This window comes from Solanum dulcamara, chromosome 10 (assembly GCF_947179165.1).
Source record: "Solanum dulcamara chromosome 10, daSolDulc1.2, whole genome shotgun sequence".
In the NCBI taxonomy this organism is placed as follows: domain Eukaryota; kingdom Viridiplantae; phylum Streptophyta; class Magnoliopsida; order Solanales; family Solanaceae; genus Solanum; species Solanum dulcamara.
The window spans coordinates 3,332,839-3,356,449 of NC_077246.1; the positions used below are offsets into that span (position 1 = coordinate 3,332,839).

Consider the following 23,611-nt stretch of genomic DNA (forward strand, 5'->3'; position numbering starts at 1 on the left):
AAAAACTTCATTAACTATATGCAAATTATTACTAATTTAGAATGCAATAGTCTTAATAAATTAGAACCCCTAAATCATAAACATCAAATTATGGCTTCGCCTCTTCTCTCGCAAACTTTAAAATAGAAAGTGTTATTTGAGGTTGATGGTAAAAAAGTTGACGGATAAATCGCTTTTACAATCACTCTAATATTATCATTTTAAAAAAAAATTAAAACGAAAAATAGAAAAGATAACAGAATATACAATTGTGACAATCATTTTTCATACCAAAGACAGTTGTGACAATCATTTTCATACCAAGTATACTCGTCCCTACTCTTTTCATATCCTCCATTAATAATTTTGAAAGAATTTGCCAAACATTAACCCCATTTGGTCTGTGGATAAGCACAATTGGTAATATATCCCTATAACAGGCCAATATGCTTGGTTCAAAGGGCCCAAAAATGGACAGTGAGGCAATTATGTCATATGTGCCAATGTAAACTCTTCCCAATACCTTTGCAATAAATGGCCCAATCACTACCCAAAACACATTATTTCCCCATTAAAATTTCTCATTTTAAAATGTTCAATGGTTATTCTCCTAGATATTTTGATTGAGAAAAAAACTAGTAGTATTTTTACACACAAAAAAGGAAATTTTTCAGTATCGCAGTAAGAATCTATTTTCCACAATGTGTTTTCTCAGTGAGTTGGTTCGATGAAAAATGAATGAGAAAATTATGATTTATAACACAAATTTCTCATTACTCAACGGTGAAAAAAATTTGTGCTTCTAATATTGAATAAAATGTCTAGTGTTGACGCTTAAGTCTCTCGGAAATGTCCTTCCTAAGTCATAGAGTGTAAACTTTATGATCCGACAAATTCATTGTTGACTTCATCATTGGTAGAATTTTCTATACATGATAAAAGAAGTGCACTCCGCTTCATATAGAGTGAACTGAATTCACTTTATACCCATATTCCTAGAACAACATTACTTTTTTCAGTTAGTCTTAATAGATTAATAATTCAACTAATAGTTTTTTTACCCAAAAAAAAATACTTTAGCTTTTAGCTCGCTTAGCTTTGTGTAGGTTATTTGGTACGAGTCAGAATCATTTAGGTGGGGTGTTCACATTAGGCCTTGTAACAATCACCTCTCAATGTAGTTTAACTTGTGATAGTATATTAATTACTATATTTAACAAGCTATTAATTCATTCTTATCATAGAGATATACTTATAATTACCTTATAAGTGAATTGAATATGAAAAAAAGATAACTAATATGAAAAAAAGATAACTAAAAGTAATATATATTGAAACTTTAGTTTTAAAGTGGTCCTTCACTTGAGTCAATTTTTTTTTTACAAAGATAAAACAAGAGTGGATAAATTTCAAACAGTATGAATTTTGTCTAATCTAACATGTGATGACTAGCAACATTAATGTCTTTCTCAAAGGAGTTACATCAAAGGGTATAAATCAGGTAAAATTCATTTCTCTTAAATTCTCTTGTCTTCTAAACACTTGATGATCAAGAATCTCACTTTCCATTCTTCAATAAATGTCTTTGAAAGAGATATATAGAAAATAATAGAGATGATAATTAAATTGTGGGAGTCAAGTTAGTTCCACATCTTGATGACTATTTATTGTTTTTTATTAGCTTTCCTTTGTTTTTCTTGAGTGCTTGAGGTTGAGGAGGAGCAAAGAAGTTGATAATATATGTGTTGAAGTTGATAGCTTTTATTATCCTCTTCAACCTATTTTAACCAAATATCGTGGTGAGATGAATTGAATTCCTTCTATTTTAATTAAAGATTTTTAGATTCAAATCTTGATAAAAAGTGCGGTTTGTTCAATAAATTTTTACGTGGGCAAATTTAAATTAATCATGCCAGCGAATAAAGAATATCAAATGATTAATCACCTGAAGAAAATGTTGACAAAGATCTTTTAAATGACTATATGATAGTGTAAAATCTTTTTATGCTGTTCATGTAGCAAATATATTAAACTCACCCCGAAATGATTTAATTTATATAAATTGACAGTATAAGAATTTTTACGCTGTAAGGACATTTTAGCCTATTATAACGAATAATTTGTCTTGTTTTTCATATTACTAATCTTAGTTTTTATGATATTCTACATAAAAATGTAATTTTTTTGTACATGGTTGGTATATAAAAATTAAACTTTAACAGAAAAATCCAAATCTTCAAATATCTAGAAGGAGAAAAGAAAAAAAAGAGATTAAAAACATCACATGTTCTCTATTTATAGTTTTCCTCTTTGTTTGCTAATAACTCAATATGGAGCTTGAATTTTTTTCACCTATTGTGCCATTCCTGCCATAGAATGCTGTCCTTATCTCCATTCTGTTAATTAACTATAGAGAGCTACATACCTATTTGTTAATTTGAAAAGAAAAAAAAATGTTTTTAATTTGGTGTTTCGATACCTAGCTACGTAAGATTTTCAATTAATTCAAATTCATACTACGTAAAGTTATTAAAAAGAGAACGCTAATTTCTATTAAGAATTACATCTAATGACTTTGGAAATAAATCATCATGAATTTTTGATTTTCACTTGCTCTATGAACAATACATCAAAGTCAATACGCAAAATTTCTTGACCTTGAAGTTATGCTCATAAAGCAAATAGGGTCAACAACAACAACAATAACAACCTAGTGAAATCCCACGTCGTGGGGTCTGGGAAGGATAAAGTGTACGCAGACCTGACTCCTACCAATGTAGTACGGCTGTTTCCGAAAGACCCTCGGCTCAATAGAAGCATAGGAAAAAAGGTCAGACAAGAATATTAAAAGTAGAAAAGTAGAAAAGTAGATAACGGAAGAGTTCCAAACAATAGTATAATCAAAGCACCAAAAAACAGTAGATATCGTCAAATAATAGCATAAATACCATAAATAACATAAGATAACATAGCATACATAACATAAATAACCTAAATCAGAGTACAAGAAATCATAATGCGTTAATACGCCTACGGATAAGGGGGAATAATGTCACTATGTACTAGCCTTCTACCCTGATATGTTTCCTCCACACCCTCCTATCTAAGGTCATGTCCTCGGTAAATAAAACAAATAGGGTCAAAAGTTCAAAATCACCCACAATTTTTATATCTATCATTCTTGTAAATCCCCGATATTTTTTTTCTTGTATATTCAAGATTTTAAACTTGAAATCTTTAACTAAAAATAAAAAATATTTTTATTCATTCCACCATGACTATTAGTGGACAAAGAATAAAATATAAAGAAATAGATGCAATCTTCCATAATCAATTTACACATAAACAAATAGAGAAAACAAAAATGAAGTACCAATGCTTTTTTTTCAACAAGTAAAGGCTTGATGAAGGAAATGAGGTATCTGAATTATGATAGATTATTGAGATTTTATTTTTTTTATCAAAAATTTTAAATTTAAGCTGTAAAAATAATAAAAAAATATATTAACAACGTCACCCTCATAAATAATCCTTATAATACACAATATTCAAATTTAATTTATTCCAATAGATATATCAGACATAAAAAAAAATGGGATCCATGAATAGTAATTAAGAGTGGCGGGGGAAGGTAGGGGGTCTGTATGTGGTTAGGGAAAAAAAACAAATATGCCCCTAAAGACTAATTATAATAGAGTCAAAAATACATCAAATCATGTTTAAACAATACCACCATTTTATTATCCAAAATTATAGGCAATAACACATGCTTTGCTACTTTTGATTAACCCTTTACCTACTATCCAATCAAACTATATTTGACCATAATATTTATCTTTTTATGAGCTAACTTTTAAGATTATAATTAGTGGCATATCTAGAACGAATTTTATGAATAATTTAATTTATTTCAATATAATTATTTGTGTATATATTGAAAAAGTTTATATTTAATCTTTAATAAGATTTATATTCATTTTGAATTTGATGACTCCAAAAAGAATAGGGGCGAGCTTATAAACATTTTCTGATTTATTTACGTATTTGATAAATTCAAAAAATCTTATAAGTTAGAATCAATTATAAATTTAGCATTCCAAACTTAAAAGCTTTTAAATATATAATTAATAAGCATTTTTAATATGACAAATAATTTTTTTTCTCATTTCTCTATTTATTTTTGTAATCCTCTCAACACCCTTTCCAAGGCAGAATTCTTAATTCCTTCAATCATTCCAATTTGGCAATTCGTTTTCTATTTATCTTTCACTATTTATATCTTTCGTAAATACTAATATTAAGGACATTTAAGTGATTTTAACAGAGTACTATTTTTTTTGGTCGATCTTTGATGCTTATCAACTACTATGCTCTAATCAACTAAAGGAGACGATTTTTGAAGGAGAGTCTTGAAGCAATGGTAAAATTATCTTCACGTAATTTATAAGTTGAGTTTGAGCAATGAAAATAGTTATTAATAAATTGTATTAGGGTAGATCGTCTACATGATACAATTCTTTCCTGAACTTTTTCAACGTGTGATACTTTGTACACCAAACTGTTTTAAACGGTCTTCAATAAATGTATTTTCCTTTGACCCTAACCAACACCCCCCCCCCCTTCAAGATTTATATACATGGTTTCTTCTCTCATTCCACCAAAATACCAATCAACAAACTCAACCCACCTAAAAAAAAATGGCAACAAGAACAATGGGAGAGAAGCAAAACAAAGGATCCATGTATGTATACAACTTAGACACAGGAAATCCAAAGTCAAAGTCAAAGCCGAAGCCGAAGCCAGAACCAGACTTATCAACCATGTTAAAGAAAGGGATATCAAAAGGATGGCCCCTTAGAAAATCGAAAACGTATCGCGAAAATAATGTTGTCATGACAACAACAAGAACAACAAAAGGAGAAACAACAAGAAAATCAGTTTCATCAATCGAAGGACAAGTTGTTGTTGTTAATAAGGAAATTGCATCATCAAGAAATCCAATTCTTGAATCAAGAAAATCAGCTTCTTGCATTATTGGAACAAGAAAATCAGTGACACATGTTGAATTAAATGTGGCATCAATGGCTGCAATTCTTCAAGTTAAAGTATTGGTCACAGACATGCCTGGATTTATGCAAGTTCATGCTTTTAAATGTGCAAGAACTACTTATGATAGCTTGGAGAAATTCAGTTCCAAACATATGGCCTATAGCATGAAAAAGGTACTCCCTCCTCCGTCTCAAATTATCAGTCGTATTTATTTTTTATACATACCCCTTAAGAATAGATTTAATATTACATGGCATTATCTGTCGTATTTATCTATTAACTGTCGTATTTATCTTTCGTCTTACATGACATTCTACATAGCAATTTTGTGTCATACGTGGTGTTCTACGTGTATTATGCCACATAGAACATAAGTGTCTATTTGTGCATATTATGTATTATGTCTTTTACCTATTTTACCCTTATTTATATCTTAAAATATAATCTCTTCACTAAATATTTACTATATTGATGTGTTTATCATGTTCAAAAACAATTACTACTCAAGATAAAATGGAAAAATATAGTAATTAATTTTGGTTTTGAACTTGTAAAATGACAAATAATTTGAGATAACTATTTTAAAAAACTATGACAGATAATTTGTAATTAATTTTGGTTTTGAACTTGTAAAATGACAAATAATTTGAGATAACTATTTTAAAAAACTATGACAGATAATTTGAGGCGAAGGAAATGTCTATTTGTCCTAGGTGGATTTTCCTTGTGAATTTTTACACAAATTCTTATTTGAAAAATTATGCAATTTGAGAAAAAGTTTAACTTGAGTGCACAGATAATTTATAATTTTTCCTCCATTAAGTTAAGATAACTTGCAAATATTATACAATTTTTATCGTAATTCTAATTCGGTAACCTATAACATGTAGAAAACAAAGTGCTATAACGTCTTAGAATACGTAGATAATGTAAGTTTTTTATACTATCAATATATATTTTCGACCCCTAAACATAAATTATATTAAATCAAATGTACGTAGAAACAACTCCACCCACGTATCGTATATAGCTAAAAGAAGTTTCTCATTCTGTCTCTCTCTATTTATTCATATACTTTATAAATCCTTTTTGCATATTATTATTTTATCCAAATATATATCGTCTAAAATAGGTTTCTTTTTCTATAAGAAATTATCTATACAATTTCCTAAAATATCTTTCAATAGTTATTACTCATTTTGAGGGAAAAAAAATAAAGGATTTTTTTTTAATAAAATAACATTTACTCATCTACTCATTTTTATGGCACATGTAAGTGTTAGACAAATTAACACATCTTTGCAAACCTGTCAATCAGATCTGAGACAACTGATTGAATGCTAGCTAGACCATATTAAAAAAAATATTGTAAAATTACATGTTAATAATAGCATAATGTATCTCTAATCATGTAGCTAATTGTCAATTATTATTCACTTCTTAGTCATCCCATGTGAATAACAAAAGCCAAATAGTTGATATTTGTAAGAATTAAATATTATATATTTGATCATAAGCTAGTTGTCAATTATGGAGTAACAATACATGCTTAACAAAATATATGTATAATTAAGTTTGGAACTCAAGGTAGGAGTAAGATCTACGTACACACTATTTTTTTTCAAATTTTACTTTTGAAATTACAGTGAATATATTATTATTGTAATTGTTAAGTAATGGAGCTGTTAATAATATGGTAAATTTACAAATATTCACAAACAAAAGAATTGAAAGCATATATTTCAGTTAATTAAAAATTAAATTTATCTAGCCAGATATCATAATGACTCCAATCAGAATTTAGATCGATAACGTAGGGACTACAAATGTTATTACCCCTTCGACAACATAAAAGATTTATTATAACACTATAATATCACTCAAAATTAAATACAGATAACTATCCATACTGGTAACTTGAAAAATAAGATAGGTTATTTATTGCATCAAAATAAAATACACCGATAAAGTTAATTAAAAACACATGAACAATCAATTTTTGTGAGTTTCATACCCTAACTATTAGTTGTTCCTGTTTCCTACTTAAACTATCACTGTCTATGCATTAAAACAAACCTCAAAGCTGATTAACTCAACTATTAATTGTTTCCTTTTCCTACCAGAATTATTACCATCTACTCAACTATGTATGTTTTAATACATAAATGGTGATAGTTGATGTAAGAAAAAGGAACAACTGATAGTTAACGTATGAAACTCACGGAAAAGTGACAGTTCGTATGTTTGTAACTATTTTTTTATGTTTATATATATATATATATATATATATATATATATATATATATATATATATTCTAATGAGATTTTTGTTTGACAAATTTCAACAGGAATTTGATAAAATATATGGGCCTGCCTGGCATTGCATAGTGGGCTCAAGTTTTGGGTCATATGTTACTCACTCCACAGGTGGATTCCTCTATTTCTCAATGGAAAAAATTTATATATTAGTCTTCAAGACAAAAGTCCAAAGGACCATTGAGTCCTAATTTATTTATTTATTTTGGTAGTAATACTTTTACTTTTGTGATTTTTATCACTTTTTTTTAGAAATTTCCTTAATTATTTTTAGATTTGTAAATGGAAATTCATTGAGATGAAGTGTGTATATGTCTTAATTTTTTTTTTAAGAAAAAAATATGCAATTATCCTAAAATATACCTCTTCTTCTCCTTTCTTTTTTAAGCTATATGATTGTGACGATTTAAGAGAAGTTTCTCGTAAATTCATTCTTTACAATCAATTCATTGCTGTGTGTGTTTACGTAATTCTATGTTATAATTTGTCTAGTATCTAACATCGATAGCCCAATTTGCGTAACTCATTATCTTTTGTAGAATTTTATTTTACGCAGGAGTAATTTATGTAAGTAAAACAATTGAAAAAAGATCTATACACAACAATGACAACATTTATACTTTCGCTAAAAAGAAGAAGTTATAACTCTACTTGTTCAGCTTAAAATTGCTTTTCATTTTTTTGTAATATAATTTGTATAATAATCAAATCTATGACACTTATAATTAACTTATCTGATTTAATATAAATACTAAGTACGAATAAGTATTTTTGATCAACAGCCTCTTAATATTTTCTTGGTTTTCATGCAAAATGATTTAATTTTTTTCGCATTCTTTTCTACTTTAAAAAGGGTTCCTTTTTGGTTTTATAGAAAATACATTTTGTATTTATGCTAATAATAATGGTTCAATAATGAACTGAATTATGTGAAATTGACATAAAGGTCCATATAGTAGTTAAGCTTTGTATGTTAGGGGTCTATTAGCATTGACACTTAAATGGGAAAAGAACTCTTTTGCTAAAATACAAACCACTAGTGGCTAGATTTTAACCATCATTTCATTTTCCAAATTGGTATTGTTTTTCTTGTTTACACTTTCTATCACTATCTATTTAATGATGCCAACATTCAAGTAATTATTCCATATTATCTTTTTGGCTTGTAGCTCTTGAAAATAGGGTGTGTAAAAGGAATTTCATACAAGTTTGAGGAGTAATCTATATACTAAGCCTTAGGAAAACTATGTTTTATACTTTTTAGGCTTGATGCTGGCATAGCCTAAGAGACAAATTTGTGAGTTCTGTTGGGCAAAAAGAATAATAGATGTCATGAATTTGGATAGTAACAAATATAGAATTAGAGAGGGACACTCTCTCGATATGGTGGCACTATTAAAAAACTGTCAAAAAACGACGCAAAAAAGCGACGGATTGCGTCGCTTTTTTGGTCAAACTCGACGGAAAAGCGACGCAGTCACTTTCGTAGTTTTTTTGCTCGACGCTTTTGAAAGAGCGACGGACAGGGCCGTAAAAAGCGACGGACTGCGTCGCCCCTAATTTTTTAAATTAAAAAAAAATATATATATATATATAAACTACAGACTACGTCTTTTTATTTTTTTAAAAAAAGTAATTATTTAATAAAAAGCGACGGACTATTAGTCTCCGTTCGTCACTATTTTTTTACTGGTCTTATTAAAATTTTGAAGAAAAGCGATGGACAGAGTCCTTTAGTCCGTTGCTTTTCTAGAAAAATATAAAAATAAAAACCAGAAAAGCGACGGACTGAAGGACTCTATCCGTCGCTTTTCTGCAACATTTTTTACAGCAGAAACCTGCAGTTTTTGCTGCCCACCTGCAATCAAAATTCAATTCACTTTTATTCAATTCAGCTCATTCTAACACAAATAACAACAAATAAAATATGCATAATACATAATAACAAAAATACTTAAACACTTAAAATGAATAAAATCATAATTTAGAACGATTTAAAGTGTTTCAAAGTTAACAAAAAATTTCAAAAATGTTTATAAACTAACATAGGGAACCCTAAGGACTATTTGCTATATATTCATCAATATCGTCGGAATCATCCGAAGTGGACCCTCTTGAATAACGGGGCGGAGGCTGACGGACGAGGTTGAGCACTTGTTCTTTAATTTGCTCAACTTATTCATTCATACTTTTTTGATCCGCGAGCCTTCTTTTCTCTGATTCTGCCAATGCGCATGTAAGTTCTGCAATTTGCTGAGACATTGCAGCTATCTGAACCCCGTCAATGGCCTCGGCTTGACGCGACGATCCAATACCTTCTAAACCTGATTGGAGTCGTCGTACATTATTCCTAGAGCCCATTTCATATATTCGGCCCTTGTGGCTGCCTCCAACCACATTTTTTATCCAAATTTGAGTGGACTGTTCAGGCGTTAGCTGAACCGAATCTCCCACCTCATGTACGTGCCGCTCATAATCTTACTGCATATTAGAAAATAAAAGTTATAATCAATATATATATATATATATATATATTAAAAATAAAACTTAGAATCAAAATATATTATACATTATATGTTAAATAACTTACATAGGCTCGTTCGACCTTTTCCTCCACTCACTCATCCAGATCCGACTCATTAGTTTTTTTTCTTCACATGAGTCTTTTTAAAGACTTCATGACGATAGGGAGTGCGTCCCAATTTTTTTTTCTATAAATAAAAATACAATTAATGAAATACTATTTTGTCAAATAATGTATTTTAGAAAATGAATGTAAACTTAAAATTTAAAAACCTTACCATCTCCATCTGAATCATACCAACACTTTTTGCACCTCCGGTGTGCAACGAGCCATCATTTAGGCTGACTCTTGCTTTTTTTTCTTGATCGGACAAAATCTTAAATTTTTTGGTATCCCAATACCGGTATAATTCTTCAAATATATGAGGAAACATCCAACTCGAAGGTGCCCGATCATCCCTAGCTTTCTTTAGCCAGCTAGACAATTTGGATTAAAAAATTTCAAGCACCTACATTCACGACAAGGACACCTAACCAATCCATTTCGCTTAAAAACATCAAGTGTCATGGTATGATCGATAAAACTTCTTACACCGTCAATAAATTCTGGTTTCAAACCACCACCAACTTCATAATGCATGTTATATATCCACAAACGATGATCCATCTACAAAATTACATATATTCAAGCTTAATTAATTAATTAATTAATTCATAATGACTACAATTCATCGAGTCTGCAAACTCTAATTAATTCAAGTTATAATTAATTAATTCATACAATAATTAAGTTCAAGTTATAATTAATTCAACATATAATTAAGTTCAAATTCTAATTAATTCAAGTTATAATAATTAAGTTCAAGTTATGATTAATTCAAGTTATAATTAAATTAATCCATATAATAATTAAGTTCAAGTTATAATTAATTCAACTTATAATTAAGTTCAAATTCTAATTAATTCAAGTTATAATTAATTAATTCATATAATAATTAAGTTCAAGTTATGATTAATTCAAGTTATAATTAATTAATTCATATAATACTTAAGTTCAAGTTATGATTAGTTCAAGTTATAATTAATTAATTCATATAATAATTAAATTCAACTTATAGTTAAGTTCAAATTATAAATAATTCAAGTTCTAATTAATTCAAGTATGATGTTCTAAGTTAAATAAGAACAAAATTACAAGTTTCAAGTATATACAAATTAAAGTTCTAAAATACGAGTATTCAAGTATCTAATTAAAGTTCAATTTCATGACAACATAAAGTTCTAATTAATTAGTTTTAAAGTCTAAAAGTTCAAAATTTATCCAAACCAAAATAATTTATAAAGTTCCGAGTTCCTAAAATTCAAGTATCTAAAGTTCAAGTTAATAATCACATGAACTTCTAAGTTCTAGTTACTTCTAAAGTTTAAAGAGTTCAAACATATACAAACCTAAAAATTTCAAAGTTCAACTTCAAAATTACTAGAGTTTAAGTTCATGACTTTGAATATTGTCTAACTCTAATTAATTAGCTTAATTAGTTCATAAGGACTACAATTCAACAAGATTTCTAAAGTCAACAAAATTTCAAGTTCTAAGTTCTAAGTTCAAGCTCACAATTCAAGTTCTAAGTTCAAGTTCTATATTATATTCACAATTTAATTCAAAAACAATCCAAATCAAAGCAAAGACCTAAATTAATCTAATTAAGTTTTAAAGTTTGCGTATTCTTGGCTAGAAGTATGATGACCAGATTGTGAAAGAGTTCTAAATTTGGACCAAGTGTTTGTCATGAATTAGTGAAATTAATTAAGAAACATGGCCAAATTATGAAGAGTGAACTTAAATTCATACATTATATTGCATCTTACATTTGACGAAGACATTGGGTTGCTATGAATCTCTGGAAATTGAATAGGTGGCATTGCTAGATCAAACGTTTCATTAGCTTGCCTGAATAACTCATGAGTTGCAATAGAAAAATCTTGTGCAGTTTTAGTAACCTTCCAACAAGTGAGATACTGATGAGTAATCCTAAAGCTAATGTTAATAATGATTCTAATTTGATCCCTATTTTCTTGGAAATATTTCAGAGGTTAATGATTTTAAGAAACATGACCAAATTATGAAAATGACCAGCAGTGAAAGAGAAAAATGAGTAACTCGAACAACAAGAGTAATTACTTAAACGAAAAAACAACAAATCCAATTTAGAGAATGGAAAAAATATCAACTCACCAAGAGTCATACCATAAAGATTCAAGTAAATAGAAAATAAAGATTCAGTTTGACAAGAACGCAATCATATATGGTGCAACTATTAGAACGTATCTTCTTGAAAGATACATTAAACAAATTAAATGAACAAATTAATTTTTTTTTCAAAATTAAAACCCTAAACTAACTAACCTTATTATTAACAATACGGAGAAGCTGACGGTGGGGAGAGGCGACGACAACGACGGCGACGGGGAGGGCGTGGAGGCGGCAAACAACGGCGACGCGGCGAAGAGGGTGGGGGTCAAAATTTTAGAGAGAAGGGAGAGGGTTTAGATAGAGAGAGAGCAAAGAAAACAAGAAAAAGTCGGGCAACTGGTTTGAAATATTTCAGAAAGAGCGACGGACAGTGTCGTCCGTCGCTTTTTTAAGTAGTTGACCACCATTTTGACCAAAAAAGCGACGGACAGGGCGACACTGTCCATCGCCTATTTAAAAAATAATTAATAAATAAAATGTAATAAATAGCGATGGACGGAGACGCCAGTTTTAAATAATATTTAATTATTTTCAATTAAAAGCGACAGACTCCGTCATTAGTTTTATTTTATAATTACTTTTTAAATATATTTATATATGGCGCAAAAATCCGCCAAAAAAGCGACGGATAAATAGACCCTATCCGTCGCTTTTTATTAAAAAAATTTTAAAAAATATATATACAAAATAAAGCGACGGACAGGGTCTCAAAGTCCGTTGCTTTTTTGAGCGACGCAATCCGTCGCTAATATTTCCATCATTTTTTGAACTGTTTTTAGTAGTGTGGTGGCCGGTGGGGCATAATCTTAGCGAAGACACTGAGCCTCTAAGTGGAGAGGGAGGGGTATATGTGACGCCTCTAACAAAGGGTCGATCAACCAACGAGGGCAGGTCGCAGAGGGACTAGCAAGTCTCTTGGTTGACAAGTTGTTGAAGAAATGGCGTACATGACACCTTAGACTAATCCTACATCAAAATATCAAAGGAAAATGAAGAGCTTTACAAGGTATAACACAAGTTCATATGGTACTGGAGAGTATAATACACGTGTCAACTATGTTTTGATGATGCAATATCTATTCTTGGAAAGAGTCTATTTTTAGTAAACTATACAAGTCCAAAAAATTGTATTTGCAACCAAACTAGGAAAAGGAAAGTTTATTTTTTTCCTTCAAAAATTGTGTCCAAGTAGGATTCGAGATCCTTCAGAATTTGTGTTCAAGGAGGACTCGAAATCCTTGCTTCTATATACGGCAGAGAGGTTATACAGAGTTCTTCACCTTTTTGCACGCATAAAGATCAAATTGTGTTAAAGGCATTAAGCATCCAACGAGGCTGTTCTTTGAGCAAACAGAAGTTAGGTCGTTGTGTTTTGTTTGTTTTGTTTGTTTAAGAGTTCTTTATTGTAAGGAGCGAGTTTGACTTCTTGTAAGAGTTGAGAGTTAGAAAAATAGTTCTAGGGAATTGTTTTGAGGTTAGGTGCTAGAGTTAGTTCATTTGATTATTAGTTTGTAATCATAAAAAGTTGAGTTTGAAAAATAATAGAAAGTGTGGTTGTTACTCCTTTGAGAGAGGAGGTTTTCCACAAGAAGATCTTTGTGTTCCTTTTGTTTACATTTAAAACATCAAACTAAGGAACCAAGTTCCTAAGATAGTTGAGGGTATCGACCCTCTTCAGGTACGCATGCTTTTGAATTTGATGATGTCGTAGCCCAAGAACAAATCTGTGAGGCCTATTGGGATAAAATGCATGGATAATACGTGCCATGAATTTGGATCGAGATAGATTTATATGTCTATCCCCATGCAACTATGTAAAAATATTCACACAATCTAGTTACTACTCATAAAAGATATTTATAAGTAGAGATAGATCTAAGATTTAAACTTAATGAGTTTGGGATGCCATAAATGTACTAAATATTTTGAGTTACTAGGTCTGAAATTTAATATCATATACATTTAGTAGATATTTTATCACACACACAAATCTGATCTAACTCAAAATTATTGGGTTCGATTGAACTCATAGACATCTTCTGCACGCATAATCTCCATAATAAACAATTAAATTAGACCTCTATAACAATTAAATTACACCGATAATGTGCAAATCCTTTATGTTATTTATACCAATAACAACAATAACAATAATATATTTAGTGTAATTTCGATTCACAAATAAAGTTCGGAGAGAATAGTGATATAGAAGGCTAATTACCCTTACCTTATAAAGGTAAGAATTAATATATTTTTTGATAAACTCTCGATTAAAGTAAAATTATTTATGTTATCTGTATAAATTAAATCCTTAATTAATTTTTGGTTATTAATATACTACTAGTGGGGTTGTTCAAACCTAAACCTCCCCCACTTCAAGATGATTTTTACTTAAAGTAGGACAATTCTACCTAAAAGAAGACCCATACAGGTTGTAATATTATAATATGTGGACTATACCAGCCAACAAGGCAACAAATTAATGGATTTTAATTAGGAATTGGGTGGTTTATATATCTATCATGAAAATGACCTGTTTTTTTTATATCTATAAAAAAATTATTATATTCAATAACCACTTCATCCTTCGGTTTCCCCTATGCCTTTTTAAAATATAACATAATTTCAATGTCAATTATATTGCTAAGTATTTTTTTTCATTTTCATTTTTTTGTTTTACCTTTTTAGTCTATTTTTTAATTTTTTTTGTTTGACAATTCTTTAATTCCAACTTCCATATGGTATATTTAAGATCACAAGATTAAATGACATTTTGATACATTTGATATATTTTTAGCTTATGATCATAAAATTCATTTTTTTTTCACTTTCTTAAATTTTGTGTCAAGTTAAAATATGAGAAACAAATTGATACGGATTGATATTTGTTTCCACAAAATAAGACCAAAGGTCCACAATAAATAATACTTGTAATTGTTTTATTTTAGGTGATCAAACTTGGAATTTTTCAATTATCATCAACTTGTTAGCAAAAAGTCAAAAAACCAAGAAAAGCACAACTTTCTTGAACCTTCAAGTTGTCTTTAATATTCAAGAATGGCTATCTTTGTTATATGCATAAAATAAAATAAAAACATCTTCACACAAGAAAAGAAATATAGCAATATATAGGTTAAAAAATTATTGCAGAAAATTAAAATAAAGAAAGTAAATGTAATATCACAAATTACAAAAAAAGGTTTGTATTATGAAGCAAAATTTGAAAAAAGGTATATGAAATGAAGGCAATTAATTAAATTAATAAATACATGACAAGTCTTTATACCTTTTTTTTAAACTTAACCATGGTTAATGATATACGTTCTCATCTATTAATCATATAACCATAATAAGTTAATTATATGATTTGATGTAAATACGAGTACCAATATTTGTTTTCCATCTTGATGGTCGAGAGAGAGATGATCTAATGATCAACCAAAAAAATATAATGGCTAAGAGATACAAAACAATTTCTGAAAACATGCATTTTTCATTTCATTGTTTATATTATTACCAAAGGAAAAATTAGATTTTTTGCATTTTTTTGTCTATTACAACTAAATAAGATTTAAATATCAAATATACATGTATAACAGTTAGTCACTAAAAGATCTCATAACAAATGAGACTGTTATAGAGACATTTTGACTAAATAAACATTTCTTTTTGCTTAATAATATTTGTTTCTTCCCTCTCCCCTTCTCCCCTATCTTATTTGGTGAACATTTGAGTCTGATTACAATTACAAAAACTTTAGGATCATTAAGAAGTTGTGGAAATTGATAGTTATTGTTCAGATTCTTGCTATGTAAAGAAACTGCATTTCATTTATCGTACAATCTGACTCGAGCATAATAATCATAAAAAAGAATGAAAGATATGATATAAATTAACGGTAACAAAAGTCTCATCTTACAAACCAAAAAAAACAAACATGATTCATTCATATATGTCTTAAAAAGAAACACAGTACATATATAGATATATAACAAAACAAACATAGATGTAATTAATAAATTTCACCAAAATATATACTAAGACTTACGTTTGACATTATTTTTTCTAGTTTTTTGAGATTTATCAACAGGCTTCCCAAAAATACCACAAATACCACAACCAGATACCTTAGGAGATGGAGGATCTATGGACGGTTGCATGTAGTTATCTGTAGCACGAGACTTAATAGGTCTTGGCTCTGATGATTTTTTTTCTTTTTTCTTGCCTTGTTCACCTTCTTGATGATCAATTTTCTTGAGTTCTCCAGATAATAATTTATCATCCCATATTAAACCTGATGAACCTTGCCTTCTAAATGAAATTTCTGATCTTGGTAACATTTCTCCAAGAGATGGAGGTTGATCAGCCATATAGAAACTTTAGTCTAAATTTTTTTATGGGGTTCTTGATGAAATTTTGAGTCAAAATATACTTGTTCAAATCTTGATATATACAAACAAGAAATAATATATGAAAAGATTAGTTGGACAATGATGTGATCATATATATATATAAACAAAATTAATCATATCTTATTTTTTTGTATAGTGTTTTTGAAATTATAATTTTGCCCTTTGAAATTTGTGGTATGGTTTTGAAGATTTGACAATATATACCATCATAAATTACACTATCTTTGGTCTATTATTAGATTGAGTTTAAGTTATATACAATATTACTATTAAAACAAAATTATACTGGTGATCATAGTTTAATATGGGAGCCAAAATTTCACTAAAGAAACTCATAATAAAAAATACAAGTACATGAAGAAGTCAAGATTAGACTTTTGTAATATTAACTTTAAAGTTTTAACCTTGTATATATAATATATTATTCTGGCAAATGAGGCTCGAATGGCATTAAAAATAAGATTAATTTCATATTGTACATAACAACTAAGGATGAACTGATGATATAATTAAAATTTCTTATACTAATCAAGTATATATAACTAAACTTTATAAATTTTAGGATTTAGCTTGTATGCTCTGATATTAAGCAGGTAATAAATTTTATTTTCATGTTATAAGTTCATGTTTTGTGAACAATTATCTATAGTTATTTTTTATGTGATTTTTTTTTATTGAATTTGGTTCAATCATTGATGTACACTAACAAGAAATAAGATATTAAAGATTAAGTTGGACAACGACGTGATCATAAAATAAATGAATTTCACATTTGATTTTGTAGTAATGTTTGAAATTACTTGTTTGCCCTTTGAAATTAATGAAACTGATTGAATATTTGACACAACTCCATTAATTCTTTCTTAATTTAGTTTTTACACCAAAATTATTGGCGTATCCTCGAAAAATTATTCGATATAAGTTATACACCAAAATTATTGCGTATGCTCGAAAAAATTGTTCGATATAAGTTATATATATATCGATATTGTAAAAATATTTCAGGGAGAAATATAGAAAGTGAAATTGTTAGTAAGGTTATAAATTTGGTCATGAGGAAAAGTTTTAATGTTTAACTAATATACACTAAAATTGGATATAATTTTTAGATTATTAGTATATTATGATCGAGAATTCTTAATAGTTCATTTGAAAATCTAAACTTTTATTTTTATGAACAATTATTTGTAATTAAGGGTAATTTGAGAGCGTAAAATTTTATTCATGCATAAATCACCTCCTAATCAACTACCAAATGATAGTTTGGAGGTGAGCTATGTTTGGTATTTAGTTAGGAGGTAAATTATTCATATATAAAGAGTAAATTTAATACGATATTTGTTTTGCAATTTAGAAACCCGCACAACTAATACATGTGTACGTTATGAGGAAACCATATATTATTTTATACAGGATAAAAGGTAGACTAATTATTACATGAATAACTAAAACCTGCATAAAATAATAAATAAATTTTCTCATAACTATATTCCTATATTACTAATATCTGCATAACTCTAATCAACTACCAAATAAATGTACCAAGCAAAGAATTATTAACCAAAAATAATACATACATCATTTTCACTAATACCTTATTGTTAACATACACTTGCAGAGTCAAAGTTTGGATTTAGTAATTCATCATTATAAATTAGATAATCTAATTTCAACTTGTGATTAATATGTTAGATACTGATTGCAGTTGGATCCCTTAATTTTTAATCAGATATCTTGAGTTTAAGCTTCTAGAAATGATAAAATTTTAATTGAAAGTGCTACTATCAAAAATAAGCCCTATAATACAGAAATTCATATTTAATCATGTCCAATACAAATATTGAACACAAAATGAAAACCCCTACCTCAAAAAGGACAATATGTTGGATATGAAGATAGTAAACCAATTTTGAGGAAATAAAAGTTAATTTGAGGACAGTCAAAATTAGAGTGTAAAAGTAGCAGCCATCTTTGAATACAAAATTAGCATTCATGAAAAAAATTATTAAGCAATAAAATGTCGCTAGCAAATACAATGATTATTTATTTTGAATCTTTCAGATCATTTCGAAGTGATTGATTTTATTATTTTGGGAAGTCTCTAATATTACGTAACTATGCCAATTCTTCAAAATAATATAATGTATAACCTACAAATCTCATATATCTTCTTTAACATATTATTTGTTGAAGTATATTTTTCTGAATTTAACTAATAATGAGTTTGACTAATTCAACCAAACTAATAATGCAAGTAAATATAGAAACACATGTAATCTTACCAAAAGATTCTTAACCACCCCATAGTAATCAATATACCCAGTATAATTCCACAAGTGGAATCTTCAAAGGGTACATAGTGTATACGCAAATCTTGCACCCTTACCTAAGGAGGTGGAGAGGTTGTTTAAGATAGATACTCGGCTCAAGCAGCAGTGTCTATCTACTGAAAGAGATTAATCAGAATATGCAATATGCCTTTTCATAGGAAAAAGGCTATTTTCCAATATACCTGTAATATTCAATTCCACAATTTCTTCTTCTACTACTAATCCATGATTTAGCTATTTCAAAAAAGTTGTAAAGTTTCAAATGCTAATCCAGAAAATTGTACAAAACTTTGCACCAAGCTACAGTAAAGCTTTTCCAAAACTAAGTTTTTATCAAAACCTTTAAATTCTACTAATTGCTCACTACTGAGCTCAGCCTTCTTTTGTCTTTGAGAATTTCACTGAGGGGTTTTGGACCTGAAAAATCTACTCTTTTACTTCCTCCAGATGGACCTGTTCCCTCAAGAGAATTTCCATCTTCTTTTCCTCTCCTCTTTTCTTCTCTAATCTGAGCTAGAGTCTTGGGTGCACTAAACATCTTTGGAACTTCTTCAGTCAATCTCTTCCTAGAAGCCATCCTCCTCTTAGGGGGTTCATTTGCAAACATCTTTGGAAATTCTTCAGTCAATCTCTTCCTAGAAGCCATCCTCCTCCTAGGGGATTCATTTGCAAAAGGCCGTGACTGGTCCCGTCTCCTGTCCTTGAAATGCTGCTGTCTGTAACTGCTTCCTTGAGACTGTCTCAACCTTTTCAGCCGATTGGCACCCTCCAGACGAGTGCGGTCCAAAAAGCCGGGGGAGAAAGAAACGTTGCTTTCCACTTTTGAAGCCCGTCTTTGAGGCATCCACTGGGAATGCTGTGGATAATGCCTGTCTCTGACTTGCTCATGGACATTCGACCTAGACAGGTCAAGCCTTCTAGACAAGTGATCTGGAGAATCACTTTCATTGGCTCGTCGCTTCTTCAGAAGGTCCCGGAGGTCAACATTGCCTCTGCCACGAAAAGCCAGTTCTCTAGGCAACTCTCTTTTACGTGATACACTTTGTCTTCCAAGAGCAGGGATAGGGATGACTCCGACATGTTCATTCATTTCATGATTCTCAAAGTTATAATAAGAAGCGTCTTGTTCTTTGTCGGACACAATTCCGGTATCTGGATATGCAGGATCATACTCGAGGTTTTTCTCAAAATCATATCCAGCAAACCGTTCATCAAGCTCCCTGTCTTCCATATCATGATGCATCAGATAATTACGTTCATAATCATGACTCAAACCTTCTACTCTATCATCAACAAGAACATCAAAACCTGGAGATGATTCCAGCCACTCCTCTCTCTCCACGTTCTCCTCCACTTCTTCGTCTGAGCTCTGGTTGGGGGACAAATAGGATCCTCCCTGGGTAAAGCCTTCAGCAGGGACTAAAGAATCTAACCCGACTGCAGTAGCTTCTTCAGAAGGAGATCCTGAAGTCTCATGAGAAGCACTCTGCTCACTAACATTATTAGTCATCAAATGGAGATCCACTTTTGACTTGATATATTCATCTGCTGCTGCCTTGGGCCCCATTTCAGAAGAATCGGGATGTTTTTCGCCTGCTGAAGGACCAGGTTCACTTCCTGCAGTAGTCTTCTTCTCAGCTATTGGTTCATCAGGGACTTCAGAAGCTACTTTTGAGGATTTCCATGCAATTGTACCATCATCAGGTCCATGCAGATACGAGCATCTTTCACCTTTATTGCAATAGCCATTGAAATAGAAGTAACAGGGCGTATTTGTCTTATTAACAGGCACTGCAGATTTGTTGGGTGGAGGAGCCAATTCAGATGATGTCTCAGCATGGCTCTCTAATGGCTGAAAAAACGGACACAGAAAAATTAGCACGTCCAAAGACTTTAAAATAACAAGTTCAAGAAGCAATTTAAGTCAATTCAGAAACTAGGAAATGAAAGGTCAGACAAATTAAAGGGCAGCCCGGTGCACTAAAGCTCCTGCTATGCGCGGGGTCCGGGGAAGGGCCTGGCCACAAGGGTCTATTGTACGCAGCCTTACCTTGCATTTCTGCCAGAGGCTGTTTCCAAGGCTTGAACCTGTGACATCCTAGTCACATGGCAACAACTTTACCAGTTATTCCAAGGCCAAATATTTGCTTAAAAGCATCTAATTTCTTCTTTACTAGATCCTCAAGTAATCCATAACATTAAGTCACAAAAACCTTCAGACCGTGGAAGATCTAACAATCAGTTTCCAAGTACTTTTCATTTTTTTCTTGGAGTATCGTAAATCCACCTCCCAAACCACCCTGCCCAACACTGAACTTCATCCACTTAGCTCCCTTGGTGACTTGAATTCCCAACCTCATGGTTGGAGGTGGGTGGTCGTTTCAACTAAGCTATCCCTCCTCATTAACTAGTCTCAAGGTACTTAACTCATTTATACCCCCCCAAAAGCCTCTTTTCAGTTCCACCAGAAGAATTAACATGAGCCCTTATTAGTAAATAAAACAAGAGATGTTGAACACATACACCTTCAAATAATTGCACCGATTGTTAGTCAAATCAGTAATTTGCACATTTCGAGCTCCTAAAGGGTGTTGCACTGTACACTTTTCAGGAAAAGAATTTGGAAATTGTGCTCTAGGGTTGTTAAAACTTAAAATTTCCCCGAGAAATGGTTGCTATGGATTTGGCTGACACAAACAAGTCTCGAGTGGCCAGTAAATTTTAGGGGAGATCTATATTTTTGGACTTCAGGTCATTAAGAAAAGTGCTTTAACAAGAAGGTATCTCGTTTTCTTGGCTGAAAAAGACCTTGAGGAGTCAGTAATTTTTAGTGGAGATCTATATTTCTTGACTCATGATGGTAGGAAAAGTGCTTCTTCGATAGGATGATCGAAACAGGAGATAAAGACTAATGCATTATCTACCCATTGAAGAAGCACTTTCCTACTTCTTAGGTCGTAGTGGTTCTACTATTCTAGAGCTTAGGCAGACTGCAGACAAGTTGTAGTCACCCTACCCTATAGACTAACACTAATATTCTTAAATTTCGATATATGAAACAGTTTAAACATGTCTGAACTCAAACTTTTAAGTTGAGAGACATAATTCAAGCCAAAGCAAAAGCATATCTCATTTTGTTGCATTTTCGCAGTAATAATAATATGTCAAAATCAGCACAACTTTCAATTTCAAACTATGACAGGTTTGTACTTACCGGATGTCGAAAAGCACATGTTGGATTAAGACAACTTCCAGCCAGCCAGTACCAGCAATCCCTGGGATTGAGCCTTGCTATCTCACTATGTCGATATTCACATTCCATACCCTGGAACAGAAATCCATATCACAAAACCAGATTCTTAGATACAATACTACAAATAATGAGACAAGACGCACACAAACAAAACTATCCATGTCAGGAAAACCCAGAGTCAGGTACAATACTTGAAATGATGAATCACGAATGCACAGCTAACAAAAACATCTAAGATTACAGATACTGGTGGCATAAGTTAAACAACAATGATAAATGTTCATTGTATTGAGACCTACTACTCCGATTGTTGTGATTCCATCATCTCTAAGGCATAATTTATTAGACTTGACCTGGAAAACTAAAACTATAAATACAGAAACAACCAAAGACAATAATAACTTAAACAAAGAAAAAGTGCCAATACAGCAAACTAAATGAAGACGACTAACTGAATTCACGAATTCAGCAAACCACACCAGGATCATTGACTCAATTCACTAAAAAACTTAACATAACACCCAAATCCTCAATCCATTGAGTTCCCCTTGCATAATCTCACCATTTAACCATTCCACATAAAATCCAACAAACCAATGCACCCTAATCCTGAAAAAAACACATCTAACAAGGCGCGCACACACACAAACACTAATTCAATTTCATACAACTTGTTTACTAAACACAAAGTTTAAGATATTAATTTAACATATAAATTATATCAGGACTAACATAAATAGCAAGAAAATTACATAAAATAGAAAAAATAAAGTAGAAATTCCACAAAAAGTACATATTTTTTTCAGAATAAATTGTGTATAGGCAACGGGAAAAATGGGGCAAGGGATTACAAGGTGAGGAATCTAACCCTCACTAACAAGCTAATACTACACTGAACTACTAACATATCCTACTTAAACTTGTTTTTAGAATGTTTCAAAATGAGAACAAAAACACACCATATAAATTGAAACCCAGATTAGAATTGCAGATAATCAACAAGTTAAACAAACACCCAAATAGAAATTAATATGAAAAATGCATTCATCCACCATTTTTTCCACCAATTCATGAACAGTTACATACAGCAAAAAATAATAATTGAAACCCAGATTAACAATGTAGATAATCAACGAGTTTAACAAATACCCATATAGAAATTCATACGAAAAATGCATTCATCCACCATTTTTTTCACCAAAAAATCAGAAATTCGACGAAAATACAAATGAAAAAAGAAGAAGGAGAGATATACCTTCTTGCAAGTAAGGGGAGATGCTAAAAAATATACACAATCAGTAAACCGCTTCCGAAATTCTTCCTCCATTGATCAAAATGTTCAAAATTCTCAAAGCATTGAGGTTCAATAACTCGATCAAATACCAAACCCTCAACAATGAATATATATCTATACATACACATATACATACAACACCTGTATATGGTGGGGGTGGGGTAGGGGTGGGGGTGGTGTGGGGGTGGGGGTAGGGTATGA

The 23,611-nt window shown here is 30.6% G+C and overlaps 2 protein-coding genes across 2 annotated transcripts; one reads left to right on the forward strand and one right to left on the reverse strand.

Annotated features, from left to right (window-relative positions):
• Nucleotides 1–4,605: 4,605 nt before the first annotated feature.
• On the forward strand, nt 4,606–7,702 carry LOC129870530 (uncharacterized). The gene is made up of 2 exons (XM_055945342.1): nt 4,606–5,201; nt 7,377–7,702. The coding sequence occupies exons 1-2, from the start codon at nt 4,677–4,679 to the stop codon at nt 7,533–7,535; spliced, it is 684 nt and encodes a 227-aa protein (XP_055801317.1). The 5' UTR covers nt 4,606–4,676; the 3' UTR covers nt 7,536–7,702.
• An 11,275-nt stretch (nt 7,703–18,977) lies between these two features.
• LOC129871497 (zinc finger CCCH domain-containing protein 32-like) lies at nt 18,978–23,588 on the reverse strand. Its single transcript, XM_055946423.1, has 3 exons — nt 23,372–23,588; nt 22,078–22,188; nt 18,978–20,715 (listed from the first exon to the last, which is right to left on the reverse strand). Exons 1-3 carry the CDS (start codon nt 23,441–23,443, stop codon nt 19,216–19,218), a joined length of 1,683 nt encoding a protein of 560 aa, XP_055802398.1. The 5' UTR covers nt 23,444–23,588; the 3' UTR covers nt 18,978–19,215.
• Between the last annotated feature and the right edge of the window lie 23 nt (nt 23,589–23,611).